At 37.6% G+C, this 22577-nt stretch overlaps 1 protein-coding gene across 1 annotated transcript; it reads right to left on the bottom strand.

Annotated features, from left to right (window-relative positions):
* Nucleotides 1–956: 956 nt before the first annotated feature.
* Nucleotides 957–21558, bottom strand: LOC140195209 (TNFAIP3-interacting protein 3-like). Its single transcript, XM_072253153.1, has 12 exons — nt 21546–21558; nt 20987–21047; nt 20254–20355; nt 18827–18892; nt 17636–17758; nt 16960–17088; nt 14605–14730; nt 13803–13928; nt 13576–13650; nt 9520–9687; nt 5068–5146; nt 957–3463 (listed from the first exon to the last, which is right to left on the bottom strand). The coding sequence occupies exons 3-12, from the start codon at nt 20341–20343 to the stop codon at nt 3432–3434; spliced, it is 1014 nt and encodes a 337-aa protein (XP_072109254.1). The 5' UTR covers nt 20344–20355; nt 20987–21047; nt 21546–21558; the 3' UTR covers nt 957–3431.
* Nucleotides 21559–22577: the final 1019 nt, after the last annotated feature.

Raw genomic sequence — 22577 nt, 5'->3', positions numbered from 1 at the left:
CAAAGCCCTAGCTTCCACAATCTTTAGTCTAGTCACTGTTCCCACTCTGTCTCATGAAACACCAACAGCAATGAGGCCTGCATGATGTTGTGTTCTGCTCAATGTAAGTACGGTCATGAGTATCCTGTGAGAAATGGATACAAGGTACGGCTGCATCTAGCTTAATCTAACCCATTCTTCATGTTCAATTATCTGCTTTGTTTTACTTTGGATAGACAGTTAATGTACTAAGTGTTATTCATGATGACAAGTCTAAACAAAATAAACTACAGAACGAGACCACCCACTTCTTTCCTGATTAGTAACAGTGTTAAAGATCAGAAGGCTGGATTTGGTAAATTAGAAGCAAACGTGAGTGACATCGTTTTGATTCCTAACAAAAACATTAACCCATTTGTGTCATAAATTAATCCCTTTGTAATGGAATTTTGTTGCTGTTCATTTTCCATGCCAAACAGTGTGAATTCAACCACCTTGTTTGAATAGAAGGACAGAAACTCTGCCATTGGACATGTATAAAATACCTTTCCTCCCAAATTGTAATGAATTTGCTCACTCATTTATTTTAAACTGGTTTAAAGCTTTCCTTAAACCATATTAATAGGAATCTTATACATAACAGATAGGTTTCAAAAAGGAAGTTTGATAAATATAGGGTGTAGGAAAAACAAGGAATGTGAAACTAATGGGGTGTTCTTTCCAAGTGTGATGGGCTGAATTAATTGCCCCCTTCTGCGCAATAACTCAATGATTATCACACAGGACCAGAACTATAATCCAGAAATAGTATTCAACATCTCTGTTCCATGGCTGATATTTTTACAACTTGTTTTGACATTAGAAGATTACACTAATTATCTCTAAACCTGGAGAAATATGTGATTGTGTTATGAATAGGTTTTCCTTTAAGTTACTCTCCAAATAACCACACAAAGAGTCAGATTAAATTTCCTTTTTTATCCAAAAACATTTGATTTAACAGTCACAATATGTTACAAAGGGTTCTACATTTAATATTTACACAAACATTTCATGATAAAAGACTGATACAAAATATTAACTTAGCAATAGTTATTCTATAAGCAAATGAAAATTAAATGTTTTCATGCACCAGTATCCATAATGAATACTGAGAGAAATTTTCTGATTTACATATGTTTGGAAAAACAAAAGTAAATTTTTAATCTCAGGACTGGCACTGGAATTATGTCTCTAATTTGTATGTAACTACACAAATCTCAGTTACTTGTCCACAGAAATTCCCCTGGAGTTATTGGAGATTTGCTATAGTTTCTGTTGCTTCTGCTCCTTAAAGAGAAAATTGGATGTTTTAGCCACAATATTAATCCCATTACTCCCATCCCTAACTCAGCCAGTACTACTTAATACCCTTTTTGTGTGGAGAGTTACACATATCAGGTGGAGAATCATCAACAGTGGAAAGGTGAGATTAGTTTTTACCTCAAATTTATAGTACACAAAATGATACAGGTGCAAAAAAAAAAAGAAATCTGAGTAGCCCAGGTTTAAGATATGTATTATCCACACTACCTCTCCCACTGGGAGGCACTACTTCAAGGTATTTTAAACATTTTGATATGGCCAACTTAAATATCCCAGCCATATCTCCAGTTCATGTAAGGGGAGGGAGGGGGAGAACGTCGACTCAGACCATGAGAGGCCTGCATCGGGCATTTTCATGCCTTACAAGGCGCAGATTAGAAGTCTGTGTGGGGCGCCACTCCTCGCACAGACACTAGAGCAATGTATGATTAAGTGCCTTGCTCAAGGACGCAAACACGCTGCCACAGCTGAGGCTCAAACGAGCAACCTTCAGATCACTAGACAAAAGCCTTAACCACTTGGCCACGTGCCCAACAGTTCATGTAAATTTCAGGAAAAACAAACATTTAGCACCTGAGACATGCAGTACAGAACAAATCACCATTTGAACAAGAGCAGTGTTTATAAGTACGGTCCCATACCCCTCAAAAAATCTAAAAAAACATAACATAATGAACAGATTTACTTGCAGATCATATTGCAGACAATTGGAACAGGCATTTTGTACTCAGCCAAGTCCTGCAAATATTGAGATGATTGGCCAGTTAATCTTGTCTAGCTGCTGTTAGTCTCAGGAGAGACAATGGCCTAGACACCAACTAATGTTTCAGAAGCAACTAGGTCACTGACCACCAGAACTAGAAATCAGTTGGATACCACATTAAAAGAATTTCATGAACAACAATATTGCATTATGGCAGCACAGAAACGTAGCTGTTACCTCACAGTTCCAGTGACCCTGGTTTGATTCCAAACTCTAGTGCTGCCTGAGTAGAGTTTGCATGTTTTCTCTGAAATAACATGGACTTCCCCTAGATGCAGAGGTTTCCTTCCCCATCCTAAAGATGTGTGAATTGTTAAGTTAATTGGGTTCTCTAACCTATCCCTACTGTATGAATGGCAGAATCTAGGGACATTGATGGAAACATGGGGGGAGGGCTATAAAGCAGGATCTCTACATGATTAATATACCGTATATGGCTGTTTGAGGTCTCAGGCTCAAAGGGTCTGTCTCCACACTGGATCATTCTATGATTCTATTCATTCCTTCATATACTGCACCCTAGTGATAGCCTAAGTTTTGTGCTGAAGTGCTAGAAAGGGGCAGACCAACAACAGCATTTCTGCGGTACCTGCAACAACGCAAAGCATTGTGATCCTCTTCACAAGAATTCAAGAAAGCTAGAATTGATACTGAGCCAAAGAAGGAAACATCTTGATGGGTGACCACAGAGAATCATGTAAGATATCCATTGAGGCAAGGAACCCGAAAAGCCGATGAGGAAATTTCAGAGCTCACTGTTTACAGAGCTAAAGGCACAACTACAACCTGAAGTAGCTTAACAAAATGTAAAACAAGAATGTGCAAAGTAAGTTCAGTGCTTTCTAGTTCAGAATCAGCTCAATTTTTACTACTCCAACCATTGAAGGCCACAGTATCAGTTTATTAACTGATTCCCTCCATAGATCTCTGCTTCTTTATTTAAAGATTAGCTTTATTTGTCACATGTTCATCGAAACATACAGTGAAATGTGTTGTTTGCATCAAGGACATGCTGGGCAGCCTGCAAAGTTGCTTGCCTTAATATGTCTGAATATAGCTGCATGTCAAACTTTCTCTTACAATGCTCGTAAAAGACCTTGGGGGTTTTTAGTACATTAAACTGCAAATATAAACTATTACTGTTGTTGAAACAATCAATGGAGGCAAGCTTCTGTATTATTCTTTAACGTGTTTCTCTTAGAAGAAGAAGCCAACAATGTGCATTAACTTAGGGCAACTACATCAGAGCAATAATTAGCAAAGATCTAGTGTTGTTTTAAAACATTGACAAACAGTCACAGCAATGATTTTATTCTGTAAGTTGCTATTCTGGATTTCTTTTTGCTGAGGTAACATCTGCAAATAAATATAGAAAATTCGTTATTAATTGAAAACAATTTTCAAGTTTTATTTGCTACCATTTGATTTTAGGCTTTGCAATGAACGTTATTACTGGTATTATCTAAATGTTCTGCCCATCCACAAGCATCTTAAAAATGAAAATGTGGGGATAACTTACAGTGGACTGAAACACTTAAGCATATAGACATTAAGAAAGAGGATGTGCTGGAGCTTTTGAAAAGCATCAAGTTAGATAAGTCACCAGGTCTGGATGGAATATACCCCAGGCTACTGTGGGAAGCTAGGGAGGAGATCGCTGAGCCTCTGGCGATGATCTTTGCATTATCAATAGGGACGGGAGAAGTACCAGAGGATTAGAGGGTTGCAAATTTTGTTCCCTTGCTCGAGAAAGGGAATAGAGATAACCTAGGAAATTATAGACAAGTGAGTATTACTTCAGCAGTGGGCAAGATCCTGAGAAGCAGGATTTATGAGCATTTGGAGAGACATAGTCTGATTAGGGATACACAGCATGGCTTTGTCAAGGGCAGGTCATGCCTTAAGAGCCTGATTGAATTCTTTGAGGATGTAACAAGGTAGAGCAGTGGATGTAGTGTATATATGGATTTCAGTAAGGCATTTGATAAGGTTCCTCATACAAGGCTCATTCAGGAAATAAGGAAGCATGGGATCCAAGTGTGAAGTGGTTCATTTTGGTATGTCAAATTTGAAGACAAAATATAATGTTAATGGTAAGACTCTTGGCAGTGTGGAGGATCAGAGAGATCTTGGGGTCCATGTCTGTAGGGCAGTCAAAGCTGCTGCGCAGCTTGACAGAGTTGTTAAGAAGGTATATGGTGTGTTGGCCTTCAACAACTGTGGGATTGGGTTCAAGAGCCAATAGGTAATTTTGTAGTAACTTAGTTAAGACCCCACTTGAAGAACCGTATTCAGTTCTGGTTACCTCACTACAAGAACGATCCTCACTACAAGAATGATGTGGACACTATAGAGAGAGTACAGAGGAGATTTACAAGGATGTTGTCTGGATTGGAGAGCGCGCTTTGTGAGAATAAGTTGAGTGAACTTGGCCTTTTCTCCTTGAAGCATGGGAAGGTGAGAGGTAACCTGATAGAGATGTACAAATGAAGAGAGGCATTGATTGTGTGGATAGCCAGAGGCTTTTCCCAGGGTTGAAATGGCTAACACAAGGGGGCACAATTTTAAGGTGCTTGGAAGTAGGTACAAGAGGGATGTCAGAGGTAAGTTTTTCACACAGAGAGTGGTGGGTGTGTGGAATGCACTGCCAGCAGTGGTGGTGGAAGTGGATACAATAGGGTCTTCTAAGAGACTTTTAGATAGGTACTAGAGCTTAGAAAAATAGAGCGCTATGCAGTAGGGTAATTCTAGGCAGTTTATGGAGTAGGTTACATGGTTGGCACAACATTGTGGGCCGAAGGGCCTATAATGTGCTGCAGATTTCTATGTTCTATGAAAGTACTGAGACAAAAGAATGTTTGATTGATACATGGGTTTGAATTTATGCTCCTGTACCATTATTCAAAGAATATCAAGAATTTTGTTTTAGTGTAATCATGTAGCACTGGTCAAATTCTTACCTTTTGATCTGCAGTTTTGACGGTTTTGCTGACCTGACGAGGGCTGATTGGTGTATGGAACATACCAGGGATATTCTGCCTGCAAGTTAAACAAAAATTGAAAAATTGCTGCAAGTATATTGAACACCTAATGAAAGTGAAAAGACAGTCTTGTGTTCTCTGGTCCAGATGCAGAGGATAGTTCAAGTGTTAATGGTAAGTAATGCAAAGGTACACTTTTAAACTCATCTGATCCACATAATCTTGTTTGACTATACCACAGCAACAAATGTCTCTTTTGCAAAGTTGTTCTTGCTGGAAAAGACAAATTAAAACTTTACTTTGAACTGAGTACATAATGGCAAAAATGGGGAAAAGTGATAAATGCACAATGAAGACAAGATTCCAGGATTAGACTTTGCAACATCCTGTTTTCCAAGCACTTTTCTGAAGATATGTACTTCAAATTTTAAATTCAAAGCCATCTTATTTTAGACATTACTCATGTAATTTTCAGAGAACCTGTAGGGGAGAGGGAGGGGGACTGATCATGAATTGGAATGCTAAGCCAACAGTAATGAACTGCGGAAGTAATTTAAACATCTTCCTTGTTAGGGTAGTAGGTACAAGAAACACACACTTGGCAACTTTAAGTAAGGCAGAATGAAGCAGATATTTGTCTTGGCAAAAGAAAAAATAGATGAGTTATGAAACTGCTTTTCCAGATGAAATAAAAAAAACAGGTGTTGTACGAAATGGGATACTAATTTGTTACTGCAGATTTTGCATTATTGAACAAAACTATATTCAGTTCTTGGTCTTTGTATTAATTGGCTCTATTTTATAATATGGTATCTCATGTGTTTTCTGCGCTGTTCCAGATCCAGTCCTTTGATATTTGCATTCACCTGTGAATCCACATTAAAAATGTAAATCTTTATGAAGGAATTACCCAACTAAATTAAATTAGACCCAATGATATATCCATAGAATCAATGGCATTTGTGCTACAGAAGGAGGCAATTCAGGCCATCGTTTAAGTTTGGTTATCTATGAACCAACTCGTGTTTCAAAGTCCTACAAGTTATGGTTCTTCATGAACTTAACTTGGCACCTTTTAAATATAGTTTCTGCACTCTTTCAAGTAGTGATTTACAGATACTCACTATACGAAACAGTTTTTTTCCTCAAATCTCTGCTAATCCTTCTACTAATTAATTGCCATCTATGGCACCTAGTTAGGAAATACACTAAAGCTTCTCATAATTTTATAAACTTTAATTAAATTTCTATCCAGCCTCCTCAATTCCAAAGGAAACATCCGCAGCCTACCAATTTTTCCTTAAAGCTAAAGCTCTCGAGTCTTGGCAACATCCTTGTAAATTTCTTCTGCAAATTCTCTCGTTCCACCACATCCTTCTTAGAGTTTGACTACTCCACTTGCAGTACTTTATATAGATCTATCATGATCTCTCTTGCTCCTCTATTCAATACCTCAAAATCTACCAATAAAACTTTTATGCTGTTTTTAACAATCTTTTCTACCAATTCTCCTACCTTCAGGGTTCAAGGATATACAGCCTTTGTCCTACATTTTTTTTAATGTTCTATATAATTTATTGTGGACCCTTTTAGATTTTTACCCCTTCCCAAACACATTACCTTGCCTTTTTTTTGGATGGAATCATTATTTATAACTCAACCAAGCCACCAATCTGTCCCATAGTTTCCTCACTGATGCTGTTCTGTTAATTTCAACACCATAACTAATCAAACCTGTATAATTGACCAATATGACAAAAAGCAAGTCCTCACCCTGAGCACTGCATTATCCCACTGCACATCCTTTCCCGTTTCTACTTTCTTGAGTGATCTGCCATCTAGACTTTGTTAAACACCTTGCTATAATCTACGTTTGTAAACCTCATCAAAAGCATTTAAAACACATTGTTATCTGCTAAGAAGTTTCAGTTAAAAAGATAAACATTAGGAATATGAGAAAATCTGCAGATGCTGGAAATCCAAAGCAACACACAAAAAAAGCTGGAGGAACTCAGCAGGTCAGGCAGCATCCATGGAGCTGAGTAAACAGTCGATGTTTCGGACCAAGACCCTTCTTCAGGAATGAGAAAGAAGCGGGAAGATGCCAGCATAAAAGTGTGGGGGGGAGGAGGGGGAGGCCAGCTGAAAGGTGATAGGTGAAGCCAGGTGGGTGGGAAAGATAAAGGGTTGCAGAAGAGGGAATCTGATAGGAGAGGAGAGTGGACCATGCAAGAAAGGGAAGGAGGAGGGGACCTGGGGGAAGTGATAGGCAAGTGAGAAAAGGTAAAAGGCCAGAGTGGGGAATAGAGAAAGAGGGAAGGGGGGGAAGGAAAAATTAGACATGACTTGTCTTAACAAATCAATGCAAACCACTTGATTAACTACTGCCTTTCAAAATGCTGATTTATATCATGTTTTTGAACTTTTCCCAACAATTTGCCCAGTATTGATGTCAGATTGGCTAGCCTATAATTATGCACAATGTCCCTCTTTCCCTTTATAAACAAAAGTCTCATGCAGCCAGACACCTGCTGATAAACCAGTCCTTGTCAGGAACTGTGGATCTATATACTGTAAATGTGTGGGTAATACAATGAACACCAGGCACAATGGGGCAAAACTCTGTCCTGAAATATAGCATCAAACAATGTGACAGTAAGCTGACAGCCTGCCATAGTGAATCATAAAACAGGATATCAATTCACCAGTGCCTATTCTGTTCTGCTGTCTGAGACACGTTTTCGCCCCACTGCAGCTTGTTTAAAATTTATTTCAAGCTTATTGTGATTTCCCATCCTCGAGTAAACCCCATGCTCCTCTATGAACACGCCGGCCTGTATTTATTGCTGAGGCCACATCCTCATTATGGTTTAATGTGGTCAGCAAGAAGCTTAAATTGAACTGACTGCAAAGGTAACTTCACATGAATGAACTAAGCTTTGATGTTACAGAAACAGCTTTTCCCTCTGCACTGTCAGATTTCTACATGTCCATGAACACCTTTTTTTTACACTATTTAGTTTTGTAATGTATTGCTATTTTATGCCTTTGCACTATATGGCTGCCATAAAACACATAGAAACATAGAAATCTACAGGCCCTTCAGCCCACAATGTTGCAATCTACTCTTGAAACTGCCTAGAGTTACCTTACCGCATAGCCCTCTAATTTTCTAAGCTCCATGTACCTATCTAAGAGTCTCTTAAAAGACTCTTTAATGTCATTTAAGTCAGAAATAATAAATTTGATCCCGATAAGCAGTACATAGGACGATGTGGCACGGAAGGAAGCAATTTCCCTTTTTGTTTATTTCCTGTTCTTCTATAAAAATAAGTGAAATTCAATCACATTTACCAATAACAGGTCATTTAATTTTCAATTCTGCTGTGTGATGAATTAAGGCTGAGGCTGTGGCTGCTCTCGGCTTCGTGTCTATGCACTTACTTTCATTCTGAATGTTGTTGCATACTTTCATTGTTTGCACAATTTGTGCTATTTTTCTCTCTGCACATTGGGTGTTTGTTAGTCTTTTTCCAAAATGGGCTCTTTTGGGCTTCTTGTTTGTGGCTGCCTGTTACGAAACGAATCTCAAAAGCCGTATAAATTATACATACTTTGATAATAAATGTACTTTGAACTTTATACAGTAACAGGCGTACTTTGGAAATAACAGTTTATTTGCAGTTGAGAGAAAGAGAATGACAGAGTAAAACAGAGAAGAGGATGTTCAATTTAAAGTTCTTGCAGTTGTCTACTTAAACCAAGTGTTTGTTCTGAAGTGGGAATGTTTGTATCTGGTTTCTCATTATAATCAAGTGTGGTCAGTCACAGATGAAAGCAGACCCTCTCATCAGTGATAATACCTGGGAAGAGGAGAAGGTCTCTAGTGAAGTGAGAATCTTATGTTTTTCTTTTCTATAGAGCAAGGGATACACTTACATAGATATGGGCATGAGTACCTTTAAAAAATGTACTCAGTGGCCACTTTATTAGGTACACCCGTTCATTAATGCAAATATCTAATCAGCCAATCACGTGGCAGCAACTCAATGCATAAAAGCATGCAGACATGGTCAAGAGGTTCAGTTGTTGTTCAGACCAAGCTTCAGAATGTGGAAGAGATGTGATCCAGGTGATCTTGACTGTGGAATGATTGTTGGTTTGAGCTTATCAGAAACTGCTGATCTCTCAGGATTTTCCCACACAACAGTCTCGAGAGTTTACAGAGAATGGAGCAAAAAAACCAAAAATCATCCAGTGAGCAGCAGTTCTACGGACAAGAAGTGCCTTGTTAATGAGAGAGGAGAATGGCTTGACTGAGTGTACTTTCCATACACTTTATTTCCTCTCTTCTCTTCTCTTTATGTTAGAAATTACTTTCAGAGATTCTTTAGTATTTTACAGAGTGGTACAAAATTAACGACTACTCACCAAAGGATGCTGATAACCTCTGTTTGCTGACTGTGCTGTTAGAATTGCTGGGCCTGGATAGTGAATGGGAATTCCGAAAGGGGCATGTCCATAATTAACGCATGGTGCACAGGGTGCATAAGTAACTGGCAGGCAAGGGGTTGCAGGTGCCTGGGTAAGCTCCCTGGCCTGTGAGAAACATAAAAAGCAATAATGATCTACTCTGTCATTGTATCTTCATTAATGCTCATTTTAAGCCATTGTCATATGTTGTGTCTTCAATTTTCTATTTTAAGAACCAGGAAGCAGCCCAACTTTCATCACTTAAAACCATCATTGTTCCTCTGAGCACACCACAGCTGGACCTAAAGCCACCCCTTACAAGTAGTTCAGCTGTTCACTTCAGTTATTTTCATGTTAACTCTACATTTGTATCTCCCAAGGAGATTTCAGCCCTTCATTCAGAGATGGAAAAAAAATCACAAAACACAATTGAGCAGAAATAACTTTTCACCCGTTTATTGCATTGAATTACTGTTGAGCTTAGCATTACTACCCAATCAGGGGACTCCATTAAAATAACAGAACTTGGAACGATTACCTTTGAAAAATAGTTACGGTGGATTAGTTGCATTAGGGTGTAACCTGATGGTTTCACCCAGCCACAGTCTTCAGAGCTCACAGATACTGCTTCTCTGAAAGATGGGAAACAGTTCCCAGACTTGGACTTTCCTCCACGGCAGTGGCACAACATGCTGGTGTCAAGATGAGTGAAAATGACGGCGAGGGCATACATGTGTCTTCAGTGTGAGAGTCTAGTGCTGCGAGTGACCTCAGTCCACCACAAATCGAGGGCTCATTTCCCAGACCAACACTGCAGCATCTCTATCTTACTGCCTGCTGCTCCCATGGTATTTAGGGAAGAAATGGAGATCCTCCCTCTATCCGTCTGCCTTTGGCCGTCTTCTTACCGCCGCACACAGATGTAGAAGGATTCTTCATTGCTATTTCTGTAACAGTTTTGTTTGACCAGTCAGGGTTGTTAGCCCTGAGCTGGACCCCTGAACCTGGAGGACCTGTGGACCTCTCTTAGTCTGACCTCTACCCTTTGACCTGTTTGCATGGATGACCCTACAAAGAGCCAAAGCATAAAGCCAGCATAGCTCTCTGGGACCTTGAGGCATGCAGACCTCCAATCCACGACAAGGTTGTGGTCCTCTGCACTGTGATTTATGTTGAAAGATCTTGAGACCCAACTTGCTGCGAGTATGTGCACCTTGAAAACATAGGCACGTGCAAGCAACAACACAATTGGAACCCCTTACTTCAAATCTACTTGGCATCGTACTGGGTGGGGGCATGTTCCTTGATTTGTTGAGGGTTATAAAAGGTTGTGTAATGTGTATTGCTGTTCTAATTTCTTCCAACAGAGCAACGGTGAGAATAATTCACATTGACTATGCCAACTCTTCATTAATGACTGGAAAAATATTAGGTGAGTGATACCAGTTAGTGCCTAGCCCATTTTCCTAGTAATCAGTTCTTTGACTGGAAACAGTTGCTATGTGTTCATATATGTACAAAACAGCTTGTATGTTTGATTCAAGCATAAAATGTGGCACCAGTTCTAACTTCTCAGCAAATAATGCAATGTGGGCAAGATATTAATGCAATTCACTTGAATATAAACTGGTGCATTGAATGCAAAACAAAAACAAGGAAGTCAGGCTAGGCTTCTCTGATTTGCTGGGTGCACTGAATTCAATACTGGCCACTGCATCTTTGAGTGTCAAATTTCTGGAGAGTATCTATTCCAAAATGATGCCATAACTAAGTATATTCAGTTATGTGGATTGTTCTCTGCAAAGTGACTTGATAGATCAGGTACAGGAAAGCTACTTGTTCAAGTAAGTTGCTCATTAACCATAATTGGCAATCCAAAACAAAGGAAACAACAGGAAAATTCACCATATATCTGCTCCTGTGTTAATGTTATTTAACAGTGGACTTCTAAGGTCTCGCACAAGTGTGGTGGAATTGAACATGACAAGAATATACAGAATGCAATTGGAGAGTACTTGAGGAAGATTATGAGAAAACTCCAACAGTTTCTGAAGGAATGTAAGCTTCAATAATTCTACTTGAATCCTTTAAAATGATAAACTTTTTCTCTTTTCACATTTCCTTTGGATCTAATTTTTTAAAAAAACTAAAATATGAGATGAGATTTGGATGTAGAGATATTAATTTGGATGGTTTTGATATACATCATCATTCTTACCAAATACAAGAGTTTAGTCTGTATGAAATCGGAGTACAGACTCACTGTCTTGTTCCTGACTTTATTTGGCTTGTTGCCATTCTGACTGGGGCCTTTAGTTCTAAAGCCAAAGCTTTTTGCTAAAAGCAAAGCAATCTGACCAGTGTACAGGGTTTTTGAATAAGTTTTAGAAGGGACTGAGGCATTATTTGATGTTCTTCCTGGCACCATAAAAATCAAGTATACTGCTGCTTGTCTCTTTGCTACCCTGCTCATCCATCCTCATTACATCTCCCACACAATCAGAAAAAAACCACCACAGAGAAATAGTTAGATTACATGAGTTTCTTGCCTCCACCCCATCCCAATGCCACTGTTATCTGCCTTGCCTCCACCCCATCCCAATGTTATCTTCCTGTGATTCCAAAGGACATGAATACTGGAGTTCTTTGAAAGCTATCAGTCTCCAAGTGGCACAATGCTGTTGACACTGCTGAAAGATACTCTACGCTGACACATGTGATTTTTTTCTTCACAGGAAAAAAAGGGACAGCCTGCAATATTTTAAAGTAGCGCTCATTGTAAACAAACATACTTGTAAGTGACCTACAAGTCAAGTACTCATTGGGAAAATTGTTGTTTTCTTTACAGTAATGCCTGGAAGGGCAAGTATTTTGATCTGGGTCAGAAAGAATGAAAGAAAGCAATGAATCAACAAGACAGCATTATTGTGGATAGCAAAAAATATTGAACACTTGGAAATGGAGCTATAAACACTGTCAACTCGGGCTAGCTATGATAAAGAAACCTTTCCATAGATTAACTTAATCTACTTCCTTACATCAGGATAAGATGCAGTGTCTTTCTAAATGAAAGATAGATATTTATATAGTGGCTGTTCAACATTAGAAATGAATCAGCAATAACACAATTATTTTTTATAATCTTATCCTTGGAGAAAATATGGGTTATCCTAACAATAAGTCACTGTGTATTGCACACTTACAAACATAATTACTCACACACTTATGTCAGGTAATCATTGGGAAAATTGCTGCCTTCTTTAAAGCAATGTCTGGAAGGGCAAGTATTTTGGTCTGGGTCCTCATATGATAAGCTTTTTAATCCCAGATTTTCATTCTGGGTTTTCCCCAAATTTACAACAGATTAGAGAAAAACTTCTGGTTGTGTTTGTGTGGTGTCCAGATTCAACACGTATAGTCAAATTCATTTTCTAATTCAGATCCGTGCATACAATTTTACATTTTCTTGTGAAATGACAAGTTAACAATGCATAATAATTTACACCACAATCAATTGAAACAAAACATAATAGAAATCTGTTTAAAAAGGACATTTAAGAAACTCTTGGATTGGCACATGGATGACAGAAAATGGAGGGAAAGGTGAGACTGATTTTAGAGTCGGTTGAAAGATCGGCTCTACATCATTGGTTGAAGGGCCTGTAGTGTGTTGTAATGTTTTCTGTTCTACGTGAGTAGAAGAATCTGGGAATGTGGAGAGAATAAAAAGAGTTGCTGTAAATAGGTGTGTTAATAGTCAGTGTGGATTCTGACAACTAAAGGACCTGTATCCATGTTCTGTGACTCTGACCTTGGCATATCTAATAGAAAATAGATGTAATTATGGTTTATAAGTAATAGTTGCCCTCCACTTTTGCACTAGCATAACTTTCTTTTCAAAAAGGCACTTTTAAATCTTGTTGGATATTTGTAACGGATAATGTCTCATTGACTTATGTAAAATGATGTTGGGAGAAGTTTCCTATGGTATATATTTAACAGTACATTCTTTACCTGCTTCTTTAATTTCTTCCCCAGTAAGTCCTTTTCTTTTCTTTCTTTTAAGAAATCTTCTTCATAAGTTTTAAGCTGTAAGACAAATAAAGAAAATTTCCTTTGCAAACAGCTCATCACATGAACAAATAAATAAAGCATGAGTGGAACTTGAAGCAGCTATGTATATGAGTAGTTGAAGACAATGAAAGAAATTCATTGGAGAAGGGCGATTATTATGCCATTACCCGTGCGTTAAGTAATGTGAGTTTTGTTTGTAGCTGTTCAGTTTTTTTCTTCAGTTCTTCTTTTTCTTCATTCATTCTCTCCCGATCACACCTTTCTCTGTGGAAGTCTTCTTCAAATATCTGCACCTTTAACAGAATCATAATTATTTTAAAAGCCTGAGAGTATAACTTACATTGATCTTATCTGGTCAATAATTTTGTTTTTATACAGAACAAATAATGCAAACTTCCTGCAGTTATCAACATCACTTTTCTAAGGTAACTTAAGATGGAAATGAATTGCAAACAGCAGAAAAAAAAGTTCCAATTAGACACAAGGAGATGAGAGGCCTGAATCAGTGCCAGGATATTAATCATATCAAATCTAAACAGAATCCTACTCTGAATAAGCTGCAATAATTTTAATGCATGGCTTAGGATTTTGGTAAACTAAATACTTAACATGCATTAAGACAATAAAGATGGGCATATTTATATTTCTGAGATCTCCAATCACTCTTCAATAATAAAAATGGCTACACACATACAGAGAAAATGAACCAACATCTTTTCCTTCTATGTATGGATATGTTACAGTTATGTAACAGTTTTAATAAAATTAAATGCCCTAGAATAGAGATTTTGGAAACAAAAGGTCTGAAGTCATAGATACATTGAAATCAAAGTGAAAATTTCTAAAATAAATAAAAATATTTGCAAAATAAATCAAACAAAGGAGTGGAGCTCTCTAAGATGTAAGTTTGCAGTGATTAGTACTGCACATGATTATTTCCTGCCTAATTTTCAATGAAGAATGTCTTACCTGTTGCTTTAGCACCTCAATCTGTGTTGTCAGTTCTTCAGGACGAGATTTTCCTGTTGTCTCTGTTCTATCAAAACTGTGCGGCATGCAAAAAGTATTATGCTCTCTTAAAGCTTCAGACAAAGCCTGCAACAGAAATATTTTCCAATGAGTCTCAAAAGCTTTGTCTAAGCTTCATTTTTACGTAACTCTGGCATGAGTAAATATGAGTCAGGATGTACAGTGTACTGATTGGGGTGATACACCAAGATGGAGTTTCATGGACTTGAGTTATTGAATCCCCATCTGGAGCCTTTGCCTAGAGCTCTGCATTCTGCTTAGCTAAATATTTGTAAGATACAGAACTGTTCAGGGAAAATTCCACAGGCTCAGCAGTGAAATCTCTAGCCAAATAGTAACCACAATATCAGCGACCTGGAAAAACTACCAACGAGAGCCATTTTAAAACATATTCACCAGCTATAACAACTGAAAAAAAAAGATTTTGACAACTGTAGAGCACCTCTGCCAACCCTTGAAATATAACACGGGGGGAGAGTGATGGGAACATTGTTTTTTGGGAGTATATCCGTCATCAGAACCAATGAAGTGCTAATGAGGAGTCTACTTCTGATACTGACAAAATTCCTTTATTTGCAGAATTTATAAAAGTTCAAAGTGAATTTGTTATCAAAGTTCTCTATCTTCTCAACTTCCTGGAAGTGCTACATCTTGGCAATAGCAACAAGGCTTATAACCCTGTTTGTTGTTACATTCATAATTTTTGACTGACATAAAAAATGTGTAATAATTTTTCAAAAAAAAGGTTCCACATTGCTTCTTTCTGAAATCAGCACAGAAGATTTAGGTTTAATCTATTATACCAGGAAAGCAATCTTCACTGCAATGCTTAGAAAGTCAAGGAGTTGCGCCTGAATATGTTCCATGTACAGTATTCAAAACTTCAACTATAAGTCTTCAAAACAGTACTTCAACTCTCCTCTGTGAATTTCTATGTTGTGTGAAACAGCAGGAGACTGATATTTAAATATAAACTGGTGGACATAATCCAGTAATACAGAACACATCTGTTTCCAAGGTTTGGAATTATTGTATTGAGTTAGTTACCAAATTGATTGATTTGTACAATTTCTTATTTCACTTTTCCATATGTTTTTGTCATATAGTTAAAAATGCTCTTATTGTGATTTTGGCTCTTCAAATGTTTTTGCTAAGTGGTATAGACACCTCTTTTTTTCCTCCTCTGTACTTAGTTTGTCAGTTCCTTAGGTCTCCTTAATCAGTCCCCAATCCTTCCCTCAACAGGGCAGTGTCAATGCACTGTTCCCAAGCAAGGCAGATTAGGCAATCTTCTGAATTTCTTTGTCCCCTTTTTCCCCATTTAAGGAAGAAAATTCTCCACTTAGACTTTTCTTTAAAGGTAATAGAAAACTAAGAACTCAATTTAGCACAGCCAGAATGGAAGAGAAAGCATATTTATTTATTTATTTAGAGTTACAAGTCTGTTGTGCCCAATGAAATGCACCACTCAACAACCCACCTATTTATCCCTAGCCTAGTCACAGGACAATTTACAATGACCAATTCATCCACTAGCTGACTATAGGAGGAAACTAGAGTAGCTGGAGGAAACCCAGAAGCTCATGTGAAGATCACACAAACTTTCTTGCAGAGGACGCTGCAATTGTACTCTGAAGCCCCAAGTTATAATAGCCTTGCACTATGTAATGTTACTGTGGTGCGCGCACGCACACACACAATTACCAAATTATTGAGAAAAGACATCTGCACAAACACTTGAATCAGCAAGTCAGAGAATAATTATATAGACCAAGTTTTGATGAATGGGAGATGATGTTACTGTAGGTAGCTATCTGTTTTTGTACCTGGCTCTATGACTCGAGATTTGTCCCCAACATTCTGTTCCAATACTTTGTATGAATACGCAATGCTCTCATGTACTTCATACCATATGAAAGCACTATCTGGCATCTAACCTGGTGTTTTCTGTCGACAGAAGCCTGTTATTTATTTTATCTATTATATTTTATTAAAATATTAAACTATGAAATTTTGAAAATCATGAGAGGAGCTGGCATAATGTTACTACTAAGACCATGACAGACAAAGTTATCCACTTAAGGTTTGCTAAAATGGAACGTTAATGGCCTTATGCTTCAGCAGCTTTCTAGTTTAGGAGCAGAGAGAGCTGCATTTTTTAAAAATTGGCAAATTATTTTGTCATTGTAGATATGGGAAATAAATCTCCCGGTGAGAGACCAATTTGTTTGTGTAGTTATTGCCCCTGGCTACAGATGAACATGTAGATATGAACAAAATAACAACTTTACAAACCTTATTCAAATAAGCAATTTCATGCTCATAATATTCCTGTTGTTTGCTTGTTGAAGAGTGACATTGTTTTAACTGTTTGTTTTGTTCTTCAGCTTCAAGCAATTTTACATTTAGTGCCTGTTTTTCTTCCTTAAAAAAGGGAAGGAAAAATGTAAGTAATATAAAAGACCAGGTTTGTGGAGACCAGTTCAACCAACTCCAAATCACACTTATTGAGATGAACATATATTAGTTGCATCACTGGAATACAATAACGTTCAAACATTCCAGTAGAACAGCTTTTTTTAAAGATAAAGATTAGCTTTATTTGTCACATGTACATTGAAACATCAAAACATACAATGAAATACATTGTTTTCCGTCAATGACCAACACAGACCAGAATGTGGTGGGGAAGCCCGCAAGTGTTGCTATGCTTCCAGCACCAACGTAACTTGTCCATGTATTACTAACCCTAACTTGTACACCCTTTGGAATTTGGGAGGAAACCGGACTACCCAGAGGATTCCCATGAGAATGTAGACACTCCTTACAGTCAGCAGCACAAATTGATCCCCAATCTTACAGATGGAACCGTAAAGTGTTTCGTTAACCGCTATGCTACCGTGCCATTCATAACTTGTTCATTGCTAACTACATATTATTTGTTTTCAAGCCAATAGCAGCAAAGACATACTTCTGCTGTTTCAAGTCTGGCTTTGACCAGCAGCAGCTTCTTATCAAAATCCCTCTGCCTCTGATCCAGTTCCTTCTCCAGGGCACTCAGTGACTGCTGATATTTGGTGAACTTTTCCTTCATCTGTGGAATACAAGAGATAACGTAGGATCTATGATAAACTGCGATATTATGAAATATTCAAAAGGGTGCAGAACTAAGGCATGCATTAAGTTGCATAAATATCAGTACTTGCTATTGAATTCATCTTGGCAAAACAATTGACACAGAGAGAATACAATTCAAACAAAAGATCAATATATTTATTAAATGCTTGTTTTATTTCCCCTGCCTTGTTATTCTTTCAGCACCAAACAGCATTTTCAACCAAATTAATACACCAATGGCCTGATTATTGGATAGAAAAGATGTAATTTTGTCATAATTCACTAGGGGGTGTTTCAGAACAGTCTAGCATTAAATTAATACAATTATGAGTTGGGACTTATCCAAATGCGTGTTAGAAAAGATGCTAAATAAAAATGAAAATAAAGCAGTTGTACTAATTTAATGCAAAAATGTTGTATAATGCTTCAAAGCTTTTCTGGATTTATGCGTTATCGTATATATTTATTAGCGGATGCTTATGAGTAAAAGGGAAGCTGACAAGTGGCAGTATTTTAAGGGGGAGTTATAGAGTTCAGGGCCAGCATGTTCCAGTCAGGGTGAAAAGCAAAGATGGCAAGATTAGGGTATCTTGGAGGACAACGGATATTAATGGTTTGACCTGCAGAAAATAGAAACATATAGCAGGTATTGAGGAAGTCTCATGAGAAATATAGTAGGTGAGAACTTAAGAAAGAAATTAGGAGGGAAAATGAGGCCATGAAATATCCTTGGTTAATATGATCAAAGAGAATCTGAGACATTTTGTAAGTAGATCAGGAGAAAGAATGGATGCCCTTGGGAATAAAAAGAGGCAATCTATGTGTAGTGTCAGGCAATGTGATTGGAGTCCAAAATAAATATATCTCATCCTGTTCACCAAAGAGAGGGAGGAGGTGTTAGGTGTTAAGGGACACATAAAGGTTTTTAAACCCCAAGGGCCAGATCAGAACTAATCCAGGTTGCTATGGGAAGTAAGGAAAGAGGTAGCTGGGGTTATTTTAATAAATAACTGGAACTGAAAGTTGAAAGTTTGCCGCGTTTTACCTTTAGTTCATACAATGCCTTCATATTCCTGAATTCACGATCCCATTGTTTGTTTATCTCCAAAAGCTACAACAATAAATTTAGAATCCAAATTAAAGACACATTGCAGAATACATAGACTAAAAGGTTAATCATTTGAAATTTTAATATTTTGGAATGCACCATTCCATTGACATACAAAAAGCATAAAAAAGGAGGGAACAACTCTGGAATTTCAGAAACTTGGAAGAATTCATTCTAATGCAGGACATACCATCACAAAATACTTCATCCCCTTCCTCCCCTTTAATATTCTAATAGACTTCACAATGTTCTGGCCAAACATCAGTCACTCCCAATCCAAATTCCAATATATGCTTTCAAACAGGACCCTGAGCATCCAGTCTGTAACTGCTTTAATTCCCCACCAAACATAGTGAATCTCAGTGGAAGTTTGAGGCACAGCACTTTGTCCTTTGATCGAGTACTTTACAGACTTGCTAACTCAACAAAGAATTCTGCAATTTCAGTTCACAATTCTTCCATTTGATTTTCAGGCATAAATAGCTTCCACTCATTATTACATTCCCTCTCAGATCTCTAGGTCCATCCTTACTTTTTATTAATCTATTTTACAGACCATCCCTTTTGCTCTTTACTTGGCACATCACTTTTCCCTGCTTCTTTTCTTGCTTAAAATCTCCTACAATTCCAATATTTTCTTATTCTAATGAAAGGTCATTCACCCAAAACATTATCTCTATTTCTATCTCTACCACTCCCTGGTAGAGATACATAAAAATTTCAAAGACATTGATTGGGTAGATAATCAAAATCTTTTTTCCAAGGTAAGGATACCAAAAACAAGAAAGAATTGGTTTAAGGTGAAAGAAAAGTGTTTCAAAGGAGAATTCAGGGAAAAGTAAATAGAATGTTTCAAATAGAGAATTTCCAGGATTTTTAACTGCAATGGTTATAGCACAGCACCGCAGAATAAACATTTCTTCAGCTTAATTCCAACCAGCAGAATGTAACTTCCAGTTGTTTCACCCTGGACAAGATTTCAAAACTAAGTCAATACTTAGACAAACTAGTTATTCTTTAGATTTAAAAAGTTTCTACCAACCCTTAACCAATGCTACCAAGTCATATTGACAAATGCCTGCTCAATCTTATGATCTCCCTACTCCCTACTACAAATTATGATCATAACTTAACCTATCCCTGACTGAAACCTATCTATCTGTCTAGTTCCCTACATCACTTTAAGTTCATTCTTAAAGTTCCTTTCTCAAGAAGTAGCCCTTGTAGTTTCATTGTCTTTGTTTTGACCTTGACTTTTGTCAGATTCCTCAGGTACAAAATGCTTTGGCAAACTTTCACTGTGAAATTATCTGTGGAACTGTAACCAAAAAAGGCAAACTATGATAGTTTCAAAATTTAGATACCTCTTTTTTCTGATTTTCCAAAGTCTGAATCTGTCTTTCAAATGCCTCCATTTCATTTAATGAAGGCTCCCCCTTGTTTTCAATTTCCATTCCAGTTATATTCTATGAAGGAAAAAGATGGAAAAGATTTTTAATTTTCTTATTTCTGTCCGATGCCTTTAGCTTCTATTCAACTGCCTTCATTTGACATAAATTTGCAATTTATGTCAATTGCTGTTAACATTCAGAATCCAAACTGGGTTTACTTGTGGATAAGACTGAAAATATTTTTACTTAATTGAGAGCAAATTTTAGTTCTAGATAAGTTTTCGAGAAAATCAATGCACTGACAAATTCATTGAGACTTCCATACTCTTTTGCGTTTCCAGTTCATTCATTTGATACTTTGCTCAAATACTATCAGAGGAGGTTACTTGAAACACTTATGGTGCTCATGAATATTATTAGCTGTATTTATGTATATTAATTTAATTTGTTCCCATTAACAGGCTTATTAATTCACACTCAGCAATTATTTTTTGAGAACAATACAGTATAAGGAATATTAATGTTTAATGATACAAAACCTCAAACCTCAGTTAACAGTTTAAAAGCCTCAGTCACAGGCTTGGCACTCACTCCTTACCTCCTGTCTCCTCCATGGTCATTCAACACTATCACTTCCTCCCTTATAGTTACTTGTTCCATAATGCCATACTTAAATCTTATTGGTTCAGCCTGACCATCAACTTACCAATGCCTTGTAGCTGCTGTAACTTCTCTGTAGAGTTGCCTCCTCCTTTGACCCAATCCATCTGAGTAAAGACATCCCCTACATTATTGGCCCACACTGATACTAAAAATATTGAAAAACATTGTCTCTTTGCCTCCTCTTTTCATCTAAACTTTGTGGACTTCACTCAGTTTATTGATTTTTTGATTCTGCCAACCCTATTATACAACCTATTTCACCATCACTCACTGACAAAGCTCTCAGCCATTTCAGCCTGGTCTCCACTGGATTGTGCACTTCTCAACTACCTCTCCTCTACATTTTTCTGTGGATATCCAAGGTGCCAAAGGAATTCAGGGTGGGCTTTTTATTGAAATAATTCCTGTCATTTTCCTTAGATGAAATAAACAAGTAGAGAGCACACAATGACAAAGAAACTCAGCAGAGCTTTACAATTTCTAGCTGTACAAAAAAAAATCCAGTATTATTTTGATGTTACAGTCATCTAGGCATAAATTAAGGAACCTTTCAGGCCAGGTGTACAAGCTGCTGTGGATCTTGCAAAGTTAAACAACTCTACCTGTTCAATATGAACTCTCATCTCCCTTTCTTCAGTCGAAGCTCTTTGCTTATCTACCGTAAGTATTGGCCTTTTCAAAGCAAAGATGAAAACCGTGTATTTCCAGTTCCGACTGGTAAATATAGTCCTATGAATCAAATCTCCCTTCAATCCCAGGCTTTTAAACCATCCCAGTTCCTTTAACATATTTAGAGCCACACCAAATTACACAAAGGCATTTCAACATTTTTTTTGGTGACAGCTGATGTGAAACAGAACTGGGCTTCCCGATATGTTGCAAACCACTTATGTCTCCCGCCAATGACTAAGAAACTAAACCGAATCAAACAATACCTGGAAGTGGAACGGCCCGTGAATCTCGCCAGTGGCGGACGAGTCAAGACCAACAATATCACTGCACAGTACAAGAGCGACTGAACATGAGCTCATGAAAGAATGTAATAGATGTTCCGCATATTGTCTCTGTTACAGAATGTGGCCCTCCTTCTTCGAAATTGATCATCATCGTTAATATAAAGCAGCCAGAGCGCCTCTTCCTCTTGAATAGAACAGGAAAAACTAGCATAGCTTATTCTGTTTTAAGTCCATCCGTGGTCGTGCTCAATGTCAGGTGCCATCACCAACACTCGGAAGAGTCAGGAAATGAACTGATGGTCACTGACAATTATTTCTGTACCGTAGCAGGAGGGTGGGATGTCCGAATGTACACCTTGCCTCATAAAACGTACAGTAGTGTTAGAATTTACAGCGGAGGACTGTGTTTTAATTGTTACTTGCTTGCGAATCTGCTATTCAGAACCACGTAGATACAACTATCAACACAGAGCCTCCTCGCTGGACGGAGATAAGAAGTCGAGATTCAGACGCACACGTCAGTGTAATTGCTTAACTACGAAACTTATGCTCCCGTCATTAAACTCCATGACCCCTTTAGGCTTAAATGTACAGAACACCCATTAATGAAATACAGTTTGATTTTAATGTACATGAACGTCTTGCATCATACGCAATGACTAATAAGTTAGTTACTTG

Source organism: Mobula birostris, chromosome 3 (assembly GCF_030028105.1).
Source record: "Mobula birostris isolate sMobBir1 chromosome 3, sMobBir1.hap1, whole genome shotgun sequence".
Classification (NCBI taxonomy): Eukaryota; Metazoa; Chordata; class Chondrichthyes; order Myliobatiformes; family Myliobatidae; genus Mobula; species Mobula birostris.
The sequence above is the reverse complement of the archived record's forward strand: the minus strand, read 5'-3'. Positions and strand labels throughout refer to the sequence as shown.

Bases quoted from the DNA above. Each gene is read 5' to 3' on its own strand.
- LOC140195209 (XM_072253153.1), bottom strand. From the start codon at position 20,343: ATGGAAATTGAAAACAAGGGGGAGCCTTCATTAAATGAAATGGAGGCA. The intron at 17,089-17,635 runs GTATGTCTTTGC...CCCTTTTTTAAG, and splicing joins CCAGACTTGAAACAGCAGAA to GAAGAAAAACAGGCACTAAA. The intron at 5,147-9,519 runs GTGAGTAGTCGT...TTTAACTTGCAG, and splicing joins GAGGTTATCAGCATCCTTTG to GCAGAATATCCCTGGTATGT.